This window comes from Gadus chalcogrammus, chromosome 23 (assembly GCF_026213295.1).
Source record: "Gadus chalcogrammus isolate NIFS_2021 chromosome 23, NIFS_Gcha_1.0, whole genome shotgun sequence".
Classification (NCBI taxonomy): Eukaryota; Metazoa; Chordata; class Actinopteri; order Gadiformes; family Gadidae; genus Gadus; species Gadus chalcogrammus.
In genome coordinates this window covers 8030087-8047959 of record NC_079434.1, presented here as the reverse complement: position 1 = coordinate 8047959, position 17873 = coordinate 8030087, and the positions used below count along the sequence as shown (strand labels likewise).

Sequence of the window (17873 nt, the reverse complement as noted above, 5' to 3'; positions counted from 1 at the left end):
GTTGTTTATATCGCTGTCCCACTAGATGGAGCTCGGGGATACACACGGGCGAGATTCCAGGGGCCTTGATTGCCCGTTTATCAGATGAGGTCCTGAGCGCAGTTGAATAAAAGGGTCTAATGCTCAGGTGGCGCCTTGCGACCACCTGCCCATGATGACGTTCAGGGCTATTCCGTGGTTTCAGTTGTTCCCGTGCCCCGGGCCTACCCTGGATACCCCATGCGTGTGCTTGCTTATTGTTACACGACCAGTTAACTCCTCCTCACATCCTTAGGGTGTGGTCATCTAGGGATGGGTTGAGGGGGATTGCCATTCGTTGTGTACCTCATATCTTTCTGATATTATTATTATTATTATTTAGGGACACGTTTCATGGTTACATTTCTTTCCTGTGATTGTTATTGTGTAGTGTTTGTGTGGTTGTTGCATTTTGTTTATATCGTTATTGTTTACTGTTAGTTTTGTTGTTGCATTTTGTTGTTGTTGTTATGGTTTGGTGTTGGTTTTGTTGTGTATCATCTGCTGCCAGTATTGTTGGTATTGTCTGCTCGCGATGTAAGGCCGGGGTGGATGCCACCCCCTAGGTGGGGTGTGTATGGCATACCCATGTCTGAAGCATGGGTGGCGTTTCTCCCACGTGGTTCCCCATACACCCGGTCCAGCGAGTTGTTTGAGTCCCATGCTCATGGTTGTTTGTTTTTATGATCATTTTGCCTTCTTTCTGTTATTTCTAAAAATGTTATGATGATAGTCCCGCGCTGGAGTCCTATCCCTCGTACCCCTAATGAGTAAAAGTCGTCTTGCGACGACTTGAGGGGGATATGTTGGGCAAAATAACCTGCTGAGCACATCACATGTACATTATAAATATAGCTAACTCCTACCCCAGCCTGATGAGCACATCACATGGCAGTCACATTACAATATAGTCAACTTTTAACACATAACACAAACATGATAATATAGTCAGGTCAAGGCCAGAGCCAAGGCCCCATTTCCCAAGCAGGCAAATGGTAGACACTAACGGGAGAGCCACATTAATTCATCACACAAGAGATACTTCGAGCACACAAGAGATACTTCGAGAACAAAGGAGACACTGAGGAGCTCTTCCCCGTTAGTAGGAACACAAGAAGATACACTTGCATACACCAGGGCCTGGGAGCCAAGGTCAAGCAAAAACACACAGAACCACACACACCTCAAACGCACACACCTCATCGAGAGGAGGATACAGTATAAAACTGTATCACACAGGGACTCATGACCCTCTCCTTCTTCTGAAGCAGACCTTCCACGGAGGCGAAGCTCCGGACGAACCATCAGCGCTGATTAGGGACTTAGACATATTCGATTTCTCACGCTTTATGACTCTGTATAACCGTTGCCACTTTACTTAATAAATCCAAGGTCCTCGTGCCGACAGACTTTATTACCTCTCCGTCTCATTTCATCTGGTCCAGTAACTAGACAGACCGTTTTTCCCAACATCACCCTACCAGTCCTACCAAGGCAAAGCTGGAGTGTCACAGCATGTGTGGTCTAGCTGGTGACCCTCGCTACATCTGGTTCAGAAATGGACAGAATGTACTACAGGGAATGAACTACTGGATCTACATTCAGTCTGGATACAGCTATTCATGTGCTGTTGAAGGATATGAACATCAACACTCTCCTTTAGTGTGTAAGTCCACTCCACAGTACACTGACATGATACCAGATGCAGACAACCTTTAAGGTTTTTAGGGTAAAGAACTACATGAATATTTACTATGAATGGGCCAAAAACCCTGGCATTTTATGTAATTAATTAAAGGTTCACTGTTAACAGATGCTCCAAAGACCCCCTCAGTGACCGTGAGTCCCTCTGGTGAAATAGAGGAGGGCAGTTCAGTGACTCTGAGCTGCAGCAGTGATGCTAACCCAGCAGCTGAGTACACCTGGTTCAAGGTTAATAGAGATGGTTCCTCCAGGTACATGAACCAGGGACAACAGCTCATCTTTAGGCGGATCCTATCTTCCGACTCTGGACGATATCGCTGTGACACTCAGAATAAGCTAGGGGATAAATGTTTTTTCATCTCTATTAACGTAAAATGTGAGTAAAACATAATCCCAAACTTCAACATTAATTGTGAACCCAAACCTCACCACAATGGGATCTTCATTTTCGTTAATACTGTCATGAATTTAAATGTGCATATTATTTTACATGTTTCTATGTGTCTCCAGATGGGCCTAAACACGTGTATATTAATTCAAGTCCCTCTGGTGAAATAGAGGAGGGCAGTTCAGTGACTCTGAGCTGCAGCAGTGATGCCAACCCAGCAGCTGAGTACACCTGGTTCAAGAACAACCAACCTCTGCTCTGGGAACCAAGACAACCTCACACCTTCCCCTCAGTCCGCCCTGAAGACAGAGGAACGTACCGCTGTCACGCAGAGAACAAATATGGACAACTGAGCTCTAACTCAATATTCATGGATGTCCAGTGTGAGTTGAATATCGGACTAATATGTTAACACCTTTTCTATATCTTGTCTTTAAAATGTAGAACTGGTATTGTATTACTGCTTTCCTGTAAACAACTATGAATCACTTATAACTTGTACACACCGGCGGTGGTTAGTGAGGTCCCCCTTCACTGTATAGCGTCTTTGAGTGTCTAGAAAAGCACTACATGAATTCAATCCATGATTATTATTATTGCAGTTTCATAACTTAAGGATAGATATTGTTATTTGGTGTTCCTGACAGACGCTCCAAAGACCCCCTCAGTGACCGTGAGTCCCTCTGGTGAAATAGAGGAGGGCAGTTCAGTGACTCTGAGCTGCAGCAGTGATGCCAACCCAGCAGCTGAGTACACCTGGTTCAAGAACAACCAACCTCTGCCCTGGGGACCAAGTCAACCTCATACCTTCCCCTCAGTCCACCCTGAAGACAGAGGAACGTACCGCTGTCACGCAGAGAACAAATACGGACAACTGAGCTCTAACTTGCTATTCACTAATGTCCAGTGTGAGTTGAATATCGGACTAATATGTTAACATCTTTTCTATATCTTGTCTTTAAAATGTAGAGCTGGTATTCATGTATTACTGCTTGCCTGTAAACAACATTGACTCACTTATTATACTAGTATACCCAAGTGGGTGCTACACACTGGTGGTGGTTAGTGAGGTCCCCCTTCCCTGTAAAGCGTCTTTCAGTGTCTAGAAAAGCACTAGATATATTCAATCCATTATTATTCTTATTGCAGTTTCATAACTTAAGGATGGATACTGTTATTTTGTGTTCATGACAGATGCTCCAAAGACCCCCTCAGTCACCGTGAGTCCCTCTGGTGAAATAGAGGAGGGCAGTTCAGTGACTCTGAGCTGCAGCAGTGATGCCAACCCAGCAGCTAACTACACCTGGTTCAAGGAACATGAAGAAATGAAAGAATCAGGACAGAACTACACCATCACTAATATCACATCTGAGCATGGAGGAAACTATTACTGCCAAGCCCATAATGCAATCGGACTTCATAATGCTACCTTTTTGTTAATCCAAGGTAATTTCTAATTTAAAAGAAACACACACCTTTTAAATAGTCTGAGGCCCACAGTTAAACTTTTTCCTATTTATGTTGCATTTTACCATCTGTGTTTGAAATCAACTGACTATGTTCCAGTGACATCATCATCATCATCATCTTCTCATCGAGCAATGGTAGCTGTAACAACCATTGCTGTCCTACTGGCCACCGTACTCCTCCTCGTCTTCCTCTGGATGAGGTAAGATATCTTCCTCGTTTCACATTCCTTCATTTGTCCTGTGGCTTCTTCACCTCTCTGTTCTCTTCTCCAGAAGAAAGAGGGCCTCCAGTAAAGCACGTGGACAGGGAGGAAGGCCAGATACTGTGGAGGAGGTGAGACGCAGGATGCCATTTATTACTAACCCATCCTTTACTAAGACACACAATGGAAATACCCTGAGTCCACAGCACACCACACCGAGACCCTGTGGCCACACAAGAGACTTCTAGTTGTTTCCTGAGTGACTGTCCATCTCTGTTGCCCCAGCCCTATCGCTACGAGAGACTGTACATTACAGTACCCGTGTGGTGCCCCGCGGCAGTGATCCCCAGACCATATTATGAATCTCAAACGACTGTGTCGGGTTCTCCGACGTCTCTGGTTCCTCCACTTCCACATCAATCCGTAGTAGATTGATGTCCGCTGTCTTGGACTCATCAAAGTGTTGCTCAGAAATATACATTCATTGACGAGGACATGACATAGTAGAACAATCAGTCTCGGATTTAAGAGTCACAACTTTACAAAGTCATGTTTGCTTAAAGGGTGAGATCCAGGGGGAGATCTGGGGAGATTTCTGCCAGTGAGCAGAATGGCAAGACTGGGGAATCTGGGAAGCACTGACGTCTATTTTTTTATTTTTTAATTAAGATGTTGTTCAGAGATAAAAAATGGTTTTAGGAGCTCAACAGATGGTGAAAAGCTTGCAGTAAGTGAGTGAGGCTTACAGCAGCCTTCATGATGGGACCACTAGTCACCACCAATGGTCTCTAGATGAACCAGAAAAGCAAGACCTTCAGGACTGTCTTCAGGAAGTGCAAACTGTTTTCTAAATGTATTCTTTTGTCCTTGCTCCCGATAGCCACTACCAGGTCCTCTGTATGAAAACGTCTCAACTCTGACCACTCACTTGGCTCCTGCAGCACAGACAGAACCAATAGAAGAGCAGGATGACCATCACTATGCCAGCATCCATACCTCTCGTTCAGAGAACCAGGAAGTTCCTCGCTGTTGGGTTGGCCCTAATGTCCAATCAGACCAAGCAGATGCTGTCTTTTATTCTGTGGTCAACATTAAGAGACCAAACGCTGTCCCTGGGTAAGCTTCTCTTGGTATTTCTAAAGAGGAACTCTTGTTTTCAGACTTTATCAACCCAATTGGTCTGTTTCACAGGGTGACTGAAGTTCTGTCTTCTTTTCAGAGAGAGTGACCAGACAGAGGCGGCAGAAATTTCAGAGTTGTACAGCACCGTCAAAACACCCCAGATATTGAAACAGTTGTGGCAGCAGGATTTAAATAGTGGTACTAGGTAGAGTGTCTCATCCATTTAGTTTAACAGGACAATATGCTGGTTGCATGTCCTATGGAAATGAATTACATGGAATGAATACTTGCCACTATAGCTCATTCCTGACCTGATTTATTTGACTTAATTACTTGATTGTGTCTGTTCCACTTGTGATGGCCCCAGCGAGGCCACATTTTATCCAGGGCCTCGTGCTCTTGAGGATATAGCTCTGCTTCATCGCTACCACCTGCTGGTTACCAGGATGTACTGCACCTGTGAGGGGAGGTCTTAGCGGTACCATCTGCTGGTTACCAGGATGTACTGCACCTGTGAGGGGAGGTCTTAAAGGGAACATATTATACCACCAGGTGTGAGTGTGATCAGCCTTACAAGCCGTTTTGAAAATCTGCCCCATATGACATCACTAGTGGGCGTGTCCATCTAGATCTGTGTTGGATAGATGAGCAACGTTTACTTCAATCCACTGGGTAGGCTGTTAGACTGCTCTATCCAGCACAGATCTAGGTGGACACGCCCACTAGTGATGTCATATGGGGCAGATTTTCGAAACGGCTTGTAAGGCTAATCACACTCACACCTGGTTGTATAATATGTCCCCTTTAAGGGATAATACCTGCCTGGCTTGGTTAGCTTACCATCTTAGCCATCTACTGGCTGCACTTAAACATTATTTTGCAGAATTGCCTCTGTCTATAGCTTTCCACAAATGAATAACAAAGAAATGTGAGAACCAATTAAGAATGAAATCATTTACTGTATAAAGCAATGTCTGTTAGTGCACGCCACCCAGGTGGCTTTTACTAGACTTCCTGATGACCAGGAGCACTGGGCAGACACAATTGGTTTCCTTGCAACTTGTTTTATTGAAGACTTTTCCTCCAACTTTACCTTGAAAACTATACAGATAAACAAACACAGTATAACAGAAATCATGACATTATCTTTACATCAAATCATAAATTACACAGCGCACAGAGAGTCAAATAAGCAGAACAAAATACGGGAAAATAACAAACACATACGGAATGAAGCAACAGGGAGCTTGGACAAGATGGGAGAACGGGGTTGATAGGAAAGTAACTTGGGCTGAGCTGTGGAAAGCCGAGCCTCACCGCATTAAATTCCCCATCCAGGCAGTATATAATGTGCTTCCAAACCCAACAAACCTGCACACATGGGGCTTAGGGGAGACACCAGCATGCCCGTTGTGTTCTAAGCGAGGAATCCTTGAACTAATCCTCAGCAGCTGCACCAGGGTACTTGGAGATGGACGGTACCGCTGGAGGCATGATCAGGTTCTTAAGACCATCGCTGAAGTCATCAGCTAAGGACTTGTGTTGGCAAAACGGTTCCGACCCTCCAAGAAAACTATGACCTTTGTCAGAGCTGGGGAGCAGTAAACCCTTGCCGGAAGAACATGTGCATGAATCCTAACCCCTGCAAAAGACTGGCAGCTGTTGGTGGATCTTGAGCATCAGCTGAAGTTTCGCCGGCCACATTGCAGTCACCACCCTGCGACCAGACATTGTCCTTGTGTCTGAGTCTAGCAAGCAAGTAGTGCTGCTGGAGCTGACCATCCCATGGGAAGACCGCCTGGAAGAAGCCTTTGAGAGGAAGCTATCCAAGGACGCGGGACTGGTCCCTCTGACAGTCAGCAGGCTGGTTGGAGAGCAAGGTGTCTCCCGGAGGAGGTTGGATGCAGGGGTTTGCAGCCTGTTCCCTGGCCAGAGCATTCAGCTGTTTGGGCATCGAGGGGGAGAGAGAATGAGGAGAGCCATCCACAGTACCAGCGATGCGGCAGAGAGGCCCTCAAGATGGCTGTGGCTCAAAAGAGGAGAGCCATGGAGCCATGATAGCTAGCTAGCCATCTCAACACAAGCTGGAGTCTGATCAGCCCTGGATTGATCACATGGAGGAGGGCGTATTATGTTAAAAGACCCGAAACGTCTGATGATTCCAGGCACATGATGTGTCCAGAGGCATCAGTAGATGTATGTACACAGCATCTTATAAAATGAAAATAAAAAATAAAATTAAAGCATATCTTTAACGATGCCAATTAAAACAAAGATACATAGAGCTAGTGCATTGTCGAGAACAAACCTAATGAGAGCATTAGGTGAACTCCAATGGGAGGCAGTACACCTCTACAATGGAAAAACATGCTGGTCAGCGCATTCATTCCAAAACAGATTGAGTTTTTCTTTACCTCTGAGTAATATGGTGCAAACCTGGCATTTAATGTATTTGCAAGTAAAACATTTTCTTCACAATACTGTAACATATGGCACATGTTTTCATGTTGTGCCCCTATTTGAAAACTGTCCACAAAATCGTGGTTTCCCTTGAGAATGTATTGGGCAAAGTCGTTTTCTTTAACATGACATCTATGCCTGGCCTTTTTGTTGCGGCTCATTTCAAAAACAATTGAGAGGTTTTAGGCATGTACTCAATGGTGATCCATGTGGTACATTAAGTTACATGAATTCTGTGTGAAATTAACTAAAGGTTCTGTAAGTTGTTCATTGTTGATAACCATATAAAACATATATATACATCACATTTGATTTGTATAATTGAGGCATTGCATCCAGCAATATTGGTATTGTATTGAGACAAATTTTGAGAGACTCTAGGCATGAAATACCTGTAATAAAATGTAGAGAACTCACAAAGATCATTGTGAGACTGAACTATGGTGATTTCTCAGCAGTGACAATTGAGATGGATGACAAAGTTAATCAAATCTCTCTTTGGCCTTGACTAAAGCAAAATAGATCATGTTAATGTGATAGAAAGGAGATCTAATTTTTCATTTTACTTTGCAATGGGTTGTTTTGGAGAGACAACACGTTTAAAGGGATTTGTTAGGAACCATTACATGATGTCTCCAAGGAACCTGTAATTCATAGTGAACACATTCTTCTCTCTAGAGTTCTGATTTATCATAATTTCACTAGTGAACACATGAGTGTTCTTCTCTCTGGAGCTTTGGTCAATCTGTGGTCATCTTTTCAGCATCTTTCCAGTTTGCCAAAGTAAAGAAACCCTTATTAATCTGCCTCCTCCAAGAGTAATTGCATTGATGTGGTAAAGTATGGACCTAGTCCTGGTAGGGTGTTGAAGGTCACCCAGCTTCTGGTGAGAGGAAAGCCCACGGATTTAGTTTAGTTGGATCTTCCGTGTTTTCGGTTTTGACAAAGGGTTGCTTTACTTTATGAATGTCAAATGATGGAAATCAGGTATGTGAAAACTATTGTTTACAAAGAAAAGGGATCTGGGGAACACAGTGCTTGATGTTCTCTCTAGAGCTGTGCTTTCCCACATCCTGGGTATAGCATGAGAGGTAAGCCAGAGGGGAAACGTTGACACACTATAGTGTGTGTGTGTGTGTGTGTGTGTGTGTGTGTGTGTGTGTGTGTGTGTGTGTGTGTGTGTGTGTGTGTGTGTGTGTGTGTGTGTGTGTGTGTGTGTGTGCTTGTAAATCTGTGTGTATTTGTGTTCACCTGCCTGCATGCACATATGTGAGTAAGGTGGAGAAGGACAGAAGATTGTAAAGGTTTTAGAGGTGATTATATGCCAGTGGTTACCAGGCTTCTGTTCATTGTGCTGCGTGTGAAGGTGTTAAGCGGAGGAAGTCTTTCAATGTTTGTTTTCTGTTCAGCTCGCTGCATTAACTGGAACCACAGACTAGATGTCAGACCAGCTTCCTCCTCTACAGTAACTTTTAACTTTTATCTCTATCGATAACAAATATAATTCAGAGATTTTTCCTTGCATTAACTTTCATTGTATTTTCTACGTGCAAGTGTGATTAAGAATCCCCCAGAACAACATAGTGAGAGAAGATAGGACTCACTATGAATTTAAGATCAGCAGCAAGAGGATTTCTAGCTTTCCTTCTGTCAGTACCAGGTTGGTTCATTTATGTTGTTAACATTTAGTTGAACATTTTCAATAACATGAAAACCAAGCAACTGGAATAAGGAGAGGGTGAAACCACAGCATGTTGAAGATAGAATAATAGTAAATAGAACATTAAAGAATCACCCTCTAGAACGCAGTGTTTGGTTAACAAAGCACTATAATGGAGAACGGTCCACTTTACATACTACAGTTATGGTTCATTAGTATTTGGAAAATACCACTTCATTGCAAGTTGTATACAGCCTCTTGTATTGAAAGTATTGCTTTTAAGATAACAATACTCATTTGAGATATGTGGGGTATTTCCTGGTTGCTAGTCAATCCTGAACTATTTACATCATCGAAGGGTTTATTTAGTTATTTTCATACTTTTTTTAAAAAACAACTTGTCAAAAGCTAATATTGTTCCCCCATTTATTCTATTAATGATGATTTATGCATGAAATCTTCTGCAACGTTAAAATTCTGATTCAGTGATACGGTAGACACTGCATGCCATCTCATGTCCTCCCTCCTCTCTCCTGTCTCCCTGCTCTCCTCTCATCGTCTTCTCTCCTCTCTCCTGCTCTCCTCTCTTATTCTCCTATCCTCTCCTCCTTCTTGTCACTACTCCACTCTTTTCCATGTCTCCACTCTTTTCACCTCCTTACCTTGTCTCCTTGCCACTATTCCCACTTCAAGCCCTTGTTTTCAATCCTATCCTTGTCTCCTCTCCTCCTCCCATCTACTCTATATTCCTTGCCTCCACATCTAAGTAATTTGTAAGCTTATAGTCACATCGCTCAAACAGAAGCACATAGACCATAGGGCCGAGGTCTTTAGAGAAACACTACCATTATTCATTAACTGTTAGTGTATGTTATTCAGTTAGTGTAGCATAATATGTATAATACATTTTGCATTTAAGGGGGGGTCTGAACTCTATACCCCCCTGGCTACTTCACTGGTGTCACATGATGTTCTGGAACGTTCTTCTCACAGCTCAGTGGTCAGCATGTATCTGTAGTTTCCATCTCCACCCACCAGCTTCCATCTCTTTATGTATCTTCTGATCTGTTCATCAGGTGAACCTCTGTGTCTTGTTCATTCTCAATGAGATGTGTTTGTTTTTTCACAGTGCTTCAGGGTAATGATGACTGGAGAGTTACGTACTCATCTAGTAATGTCTGTGCTTTAAGAGGAGCAACGGTTGACATCATCTGCACTTATGAATACCCTGACAACGTACAGTACCGCCCTACCACAGTCAGAACACTGTGGTTTACTAAAGTATCCAACGATAAGCCCGTTGATCTGCGAGGGGATGCAGACTATACAGGTCGTGTTGGATACAGCTGTGGAGAGGTCAGCTGTAATGGGTCCAGATGTCATGGAACATGTTCCCTGAGAATCAAAGACCTGAGACAGAGTGACTCTGCTGTCTACAAGTTTAGGTTCACAACAAACAAACCAAGTGGGGAATATACTGGTGACCCTGGAGTGAGGTTATCTGTAACAGGTAAACTATGATGAGTCTAATGTATGTGTGTGTGTGTGTGTGTGTGTGTGTGTGTGTGTGTGTGTGTGTGTGTGTGTGTGTGTGTGTGTGTGTGTGTGTGTGTGTGTGTGTGTGTGTGTGTGTGTGTATTTATGTGTATGTTTGTGCGTGTGCATAAGATGTGTGAGTGTGTTTGTGTGTAAAAATATGTGTTTGTGTGTGTATGATTTTGTGTGTATGTGCATGTGTGTTTGTGTGTGTTTTCTTATTGTACACTTTTTTTTATAATTGTTTGTAACTTGTTCTCACACCAAGACCTCCAGGTGAAGGTGTCCTTTTTTTACCCTACCAGTCCTACCTGGGCAGAGCTGGAGTGTCACAGTATGTGTGATCTAGCTGGTGACCCTCCCTACATCTGGTTCAGGAATGGACAGAATGTAGGACAGGGAGTGAAGTACTGGGCCTACATTCAGTCTAGGGACAGCTATTCATGTGCTGTTAAAGGATACGAACGTGTCACCTCTCCTTTAGTGTGTAAGTCCCCTCCACCGTACACTGACATGATACCAGATGTAATGGACCTTTTAGAGTACAGAACAATGGTTACTATGAATGACTGCAGAGCCTATTCAAAACGGGCCTGTTCTGAAAAGTCCCCTCCACCGTACACGGACATGATACCAGATGTAATGGACCCTTTAGGGTACTGAACTACATGTTACCATGAACTAGTGCAGAGCCCGTTCAAAACGAGCCTCTGCAGAACGGGCCGATCGCTTGGCCTCCTGTATTGCTGCTAGCAGCTTTATCGAACGTCACTCTTTTAAAATACTTCACACTCGACACGGCACTTCCTGTGTTCTCCGTAACACGAAAAGAGAAGTTGATCGAAGGACATGCAGACATACAGAGACACTTCTAGTTATTGTTAGACTAATATAACGGTTGTGTATCCAGCATCCAAGTACAGTGACCAAGTGAACTGCTGAGCCCTGAAGCCCCACCCCACTGCTGCACAGTTTAGCTCAAAGTGTGTTAATGTTGAACGCGTCGTGTGTCCAAATAAGTCAACACTGCACATCCTCAGCTCTCAGCAATACGCACGGCAAGCATGAAGTAGATCAGATGAACAGTCCTAGAGATATACAGAGGTCATACTTACATATGTGTAGCATCTGCAGTAGCTGCTATCACTGCTGTGTACGGGGAATCTGTTAGCCTAGCGATTGTTTTTGTACTTGCACCTGGTTCTATGAACATCTTCACTGTTCCGACGGCGATAGATTGTTTCACTTCTTATGACAAATGTACTTATTGTGAGTCTCTTTGGATAAAAGCGTCTGCTAAATGTACATACATTACGCGCACGCACGCGCGCGCGCGCGCACACACACACACACACACACACACACACACACACACACACACACACACACACACACACACACACACACACACACACACACACACACACATAGCCTAAATACATTCCTCACTCTATCGGTAGATGGACTCAAACTGCCGGTATTAATGATTAAATTAATATGATTATAATGAAATGTAACTGTTAACAGACGCTCCAAAGACCCCCTCAGTGACCGTGAGTCCCTCTGGTGAAATAGAGGAGGGCAGTTCAGTGACTCTGAGCTGCAGCAGTGATGCCAACCCAGCAGCTAAGTACACCTGGTTTAAGGTTGATACAGATCGTTCCTCCAGAAAGATGAACCAGGGACCACAGCACATCTTTGGAAGCATCCTGTCTTCAGACTCGGGAAAATACTACTGTCTAGTTCAGACTGAGCTAAGGACAAAATCTGAGTTGATCTATATAACCGTGAAATGTGAGTACAACATATATTTAACATCATATTACAGATGTTATAAAATAAATATTTGAATCTTGTCCACATTAGTGTCTCCAGATTGGCAGTAGATATGTAGTTGTGTTTTATTAGTATAAAAAATATATTCTGTAACATACTGGCACCTTACTTAATACTAAACATGGCTTCAAAACTTCAGGAAGAACACTGATGATTTTGTGTTCATAACAGACGCTCCAAAGACCCCCTTGGTGACCGTGAGTCCCTCTGGTGAAATAGAGGAGGGCAGTTCAGTGACTCTGAGCTGCAGAAGTGATGCCAACACAGTTGTTAATTACACCTGGTTCAAGGAACAGGAAGACTCAGTGAAAGCATCAGGACAGAACTACACCATCCCTAATATCACATCTGAGCTTGGAGGAAACTATTACTGCCAAGCACATAATGCAATCGGATTTCGTAATTCCACCTTTCTGTTAATTAAAGGTAATTAGTAATTTTGAAAACACACACACACACACACACACACACACACACACACACACACACACACACACACACACACACACACACACACACACACACACACACACACACACACACACACCTTCAACACAGGCACACAGTTAAACATTGGCCTATTTATGTTGTAGTTTGTATTCAGTGTTTGAAATCGACTGATGTTGCATGGAAGACATCATCATCAACAACAAAAGTAGCTGTGAGAGGCATTGTTGTCTCAGTGGTCACCGTACTCCTCCTCGTTTTCCTCTGGATGAGGTGAGATATTCACTCTTTCTTGTTTTCCATTCCTTCACTTCTGCTGTTGCTTTTTCATCTTTCTGTTCTCCTCTCCAGAAGAAAGAGGGCCTCCAGTAAAGCATGTGGACAGGGAGGAAGGCCAGATACCGTGGAGGAGGTGAGACACAGGAGGCCTTTTATTACTAACCCATCCTTTACTAAGACACACAGAATGAATTCCTTTGCGTACCACTGAATAGCGCACGCGTTCCACTAGTTGTACGCGTAACACAGTTTGAGAACCAATGGAATAGAGCATAATTTATAGATTTTATGATTGTTTCGGGTAAATGTCAGGTGTTTTAAACATTGGCTTTAGAGATCACAAGCTAAGCTATTTTCTTTCGTACGTCAAATCCTATATGTGCATCATGTGTTTTCTGAAGCGTTCCTCAAAAGTGTGATTTATTCGCACATGAAGGGAGCAGGATTGGTCAGGTGAACTAAATTGTGACGATGTAGATATAGCATGGGTTATTTTCAAATATTTTTTGGTTAGTTCTTGAACTGCTTTGATACAAAATGATTAAAAACAGAAGACAGCTACATGGATTACTGGTGATATTTTAGAAATTTAAAAACGTGCATGATTAACGATCCGTAAAGAACCTTAGAAATCAGGCAAGCTAAAACCAAGCGTGCTTTTTAAAAAATGCAGGTAATGAACATTTTTGTGAACCCCAAAGCAAATTAACTTCAGGATGATCTATTTAAACAATGATAAAATAGATTAACGTCCATTTAAACACTGATCGTATTCCATCTCATCACTTCAACACTTCACTACTGGGGCTTTGCCTTTGTCTCAGAGTTGGCTTTTAGCTCTGGAAATAATGGTCCCCCTATCTATGGGAGTTTTGAGCAGGACAGCAAGTCAGCACAGGAAGCACGGACTATCTGTCTACAGTCTGGTTCAAGAAGACACATTACGCAGACACTTGTCTCACTCAACTTGTTTATTATGATATAAAGATGGAAAGCATCAGAGAAGATTACACTGGAATGGTCCTGTTAGATCTACGTCCCTTATCTTGGAGCGACAATCAACAAATGATTATCTGGTGACCTGGTTAGCATTCTTCTGTTGCCACTCTAAATAATTTAATTAAGAGTTAGAGAACTGTTGCTTATAGCCTTTATTCAGTGCCATAATGATTGTGCATGCCAAGCCTGGGCCTCGTTTCCCGATAACGATGGATCTTCGCTCGTACGATCATTCTCACGATGGATCTTGCGAACCATCCTGATTTCTATGGAGCGTTTTCTGAAACTCCTCGTTAAAGGTTGGGTATGGGATTCTCTTTTTTGGCCATTTTTGCAAAATTACTTGAAATCCTTATCATAACCCACTTACAGCCACTGAGTTAGAAGTACTGAAATGAAAATTAAACAAGTCAATCATCTGTGGAACGGGCAGGGCTCGAAAAACTCCAGCCAATGATTTCCAGACCCACCGAGTGGCATTGGACAGTAAGAATGTCAATTGTGTATGGGATTTGCGAAACAACAGCAGATTTTGAAAATACACAACTCAAATGGTCCTACCCCCTCTCCTTCAACGCTGATTCTGACTCCACCCATTCCAAGTACATGGACGCGCAATCATGCACGAGCGCGAACACAGATGCGCGAGAGCGAGCCATTAGCTAGTTAGCTAGCTCCAGTAGCTACCGCAGGATAACAACAAACAGAAGCTTGCTCTGGGTCACGAGCTTTGAGTACGTGCACGAAGGGGTCACGTGCGGGGGGAAGGGGGGGTGCTGTACGACCGTTTGATTGACGTACTTACTGTCCAATGCCACTCGGTGGGTCTGGAAATCATTGCCTGGAGTTTTTCGAGCCCTGCCCTGCTAGACCTCTTTAGAATAATTTGTATTATTGCATACTCCCGAATGTTTTAATTTTTTTATGAATGAAGACACCCGCATGCAATAATGAGTTCACGTCTGAGTATAGACTACAAACGCAATTAACTATGGTCAGGGATGTTCGTTAGTGTCTAGACACGGTCCAATAAATAATCAACTCCAGCCTCACCGAAGCGCCTACAGTGCTTAATGCAAACAATTGCAACAAAAAACGCCTGCAGAAATTCTCCGACACCCGCTGGTCTCAGCATGATGTCTACAGTAGCCTATGTCTTCTGTCATTGATCAATATGAGGATATTTTAACCACGATGGTTGAACTAAAATCTGAGGGAGAAAGCAAGTGCAGCTCCAAGCGACCTCCGACACAAGAGCAATGGAATCATTTGATTTTATTATATGCCTTGTGACGTGGCGTTTGATTAATAGATTTTTGGCTGCGCATGTATTTTTGGAATTTTAAATTGCTGCACTAAATTATGTTGTTGTTGACTTCTAACATGTCTCTAGCTTTGATGTTTACATCAGTAATCTAGGAGTAATATATCGACGGTAACCACTGTTTTTGGTTGCGAAATCGCGCCAGCTGGGCATTCCGTGGTATTGGATGTGTTTTAATAAAACGCATCCAATACACAGAATGTCCGCTGGTGAAGCCACTGAGGCTATAGTAGGCTAACGATGCTCTTAGCATCCTAAGAGTAACCCTGGAGTCCTCGCTGGCTATGAGCGTTTTCACGTCATTCGTTACCAACGATGCTTTCGGGAAAAGGTGTGAAAACTAAACGATGCTCGTACGACGCACTTCACGATCAACTTAGGCTAACGATGCTTTCGGGAAGGAGGGCCCTGGTACACTGGTTCATCACAGAAACTAAAAAAAATTGTGAAGGTTATTCAGAACAATGTAATCAGATACATCTTAAATGCCTTTCAAAGAACACACATAGGATCCCAGGAGTTTAAACATGCCAGTCTCCTCCAGGGGCATCATGTGAACCAGCTGAAGCTAAACCATATGTATGATATTAATAATAGAACAGCTCCTGGTTACTTGCTGTGCCACATTACCATGGTGCTTCAGCAACATTGTCAGGTCTTCTGTGCTTTTCCACTAATAGATTTCAGTGGAATTCATCTCTGATTTAAGAGTCACGACTTGACAATGGGATTTTTGCTAAAATGCATGGTGGGACCAATAGGAACCACCAAACGGCTCTTAATGAACCAGAAACACATGAGCTTCATTACTGTGTTCAGGAAGTGTAAAGTGTTGTGTTAAATGTTCTCTTCTGTCCTCATTCTCCATCAGCTACTTCCTGTTCCTGTGTATGAAAATGTCCCAGCTCTGACCAATCGCTTGGCTCATGCAGCACAGAGAGAACCAATAGAAGAGCAGGATGGCCATCACTGTGCCATCATCCACACCTCCTCCTCAGACAACCAGTAAGTAACTCACTGATTGGCTTGCTCCTGTGTCCAATCAGATCACACAGATGAGGCCCTTTACTCTGTGGACAACATAGACTCTATGTTTTGTAACTTAATGGATCTGCTTTACAGGGAGACAGAAGTTCATATCTCCTCTGTTTTCTTTCAGGGACGAGGACCAGACGGAGATGGGAGGAACCTCAGAGCTGTAAGCGCCGTCAAATAAACACCCCAGAGTGTGAACCAGTAAGGGCAGCAGCATTTAAATAGTGTTACTGAATATAGTGTCTGATTCATCCAGTTGAAACAGGACAATAGGATGGCTGATTGTTTGCTGAACATCCTAAGGCTGTTTTCTTCTGTTTTCCACTTCTCTATCATAAATATGGGATCTTTGCATCTTATTAATGGTATATATATTTGAGTATGGTGATCCTGTGATTTTCATCACCATTATTGCGCTACATTAATCAATTGTATATATATTAATAGATCAACGTGAAAATTTCGGTATCCAATCTCATTGGATCTTTGACCTTACGTAATGCTTACATTAACAAAAAAATGTTTTTCATCCCTCATTCTGATATTTTTTGATTTCAACGTTTCTTTAATAAATTACTACTTTTAATGGGTTGACTCCATCTATTGTCACGTTCTCCTGAGGTAGGGCTTGTCGTAACACACACTTCTACATTAAGTATATGTTTTGATATGAGTTTTCAATACGTTTAGCCAGTATTTAGAATCCTACAATGTGGGCCTGTGAAGCCCTTTGAGACTGTAACTGTGATTAAGAGCAATACAATTCGTTCTACTCAGGTCCCACCATCACTGTGAAAAGATGTCTGTTTAGTAAGATAAGGGATCTTTCATGCAATTTTTAGTAATCAAGCAAATAACGATCCATAGAACAAATTATTATTGAAAGATAAAAATCAGATAAAAATGAGCCCTGCTTTTTATTTATATTTTTTATACTCAACCAACTTGATCAAAATTCAATGCTGGAAATGACTTGGTAATTTGTTAAAATGTATCTGATTTCTTCCCAACAATATCATAAAGCACTCATGCTCCTGCTCTTCTGGTTGTTTACTGCAGGTATTTTCAATATTTTTTTATTGTGGAGAGAGGGAGAGAAATTGAATTATAATTCACTGAGCCACACATGAGTGTAGTTCTCTAGAGTTGTGCTGTCCCACATCCTGGGGATAGCAACCCTCTGAGAAGTAAGACTCAAGTAACCAGACATGACACACTATTGTGTGTGTGTGTGTGTGTGTGTGTGTGTGTGTGTGTGTGTGTGTGTGTGTGTGTGTGTGTGTGTGTGTGTGTGTGTGTGTGTGTGTGTGTGTGTGTGTGTGTGTGTATGCATAACCACCATTGGTTATGTGTAATTATACAACGGGGGGCCTAAATCCAGCGATCTGATTGG

General features: G+C 42.8%; 1 protein-coding gene across 1 annotated transcript; it reads left to right on the top strand.

Annotated features, from left to right (window-relative positions):
• The first annotated feature begins 1977 nt into the window (after nucleotides 1-1977).
• On the top strand, nucleotides 1978-17084 carry LOC130377646 (B-cell receptor CD22-like). The gene is made up of 8 exons (XM_056584801.1): nucleotides 1978-2098; nucleotides 2233-2493; nucleotides 2758-3018; nucleotides 3305-3556; nucleotides 3677-3779; nucleotides 13195-13255; nucleotides 16317-16450; nucleotides 16605-17084. The coding sequence occupies exons 1-8, from the start codon at nucleotides 1978-1980 to the stop codon at nucleotides 16645-16647; spliced, it is 1236 nt and encodes a 411-aa protein (XP_056440776.1). The 3' UTR covers nucleotides 16648-17084.
• The last annotated feature ends 789 nt before the right edge of the window (nucleotides 17085-17873 follow it).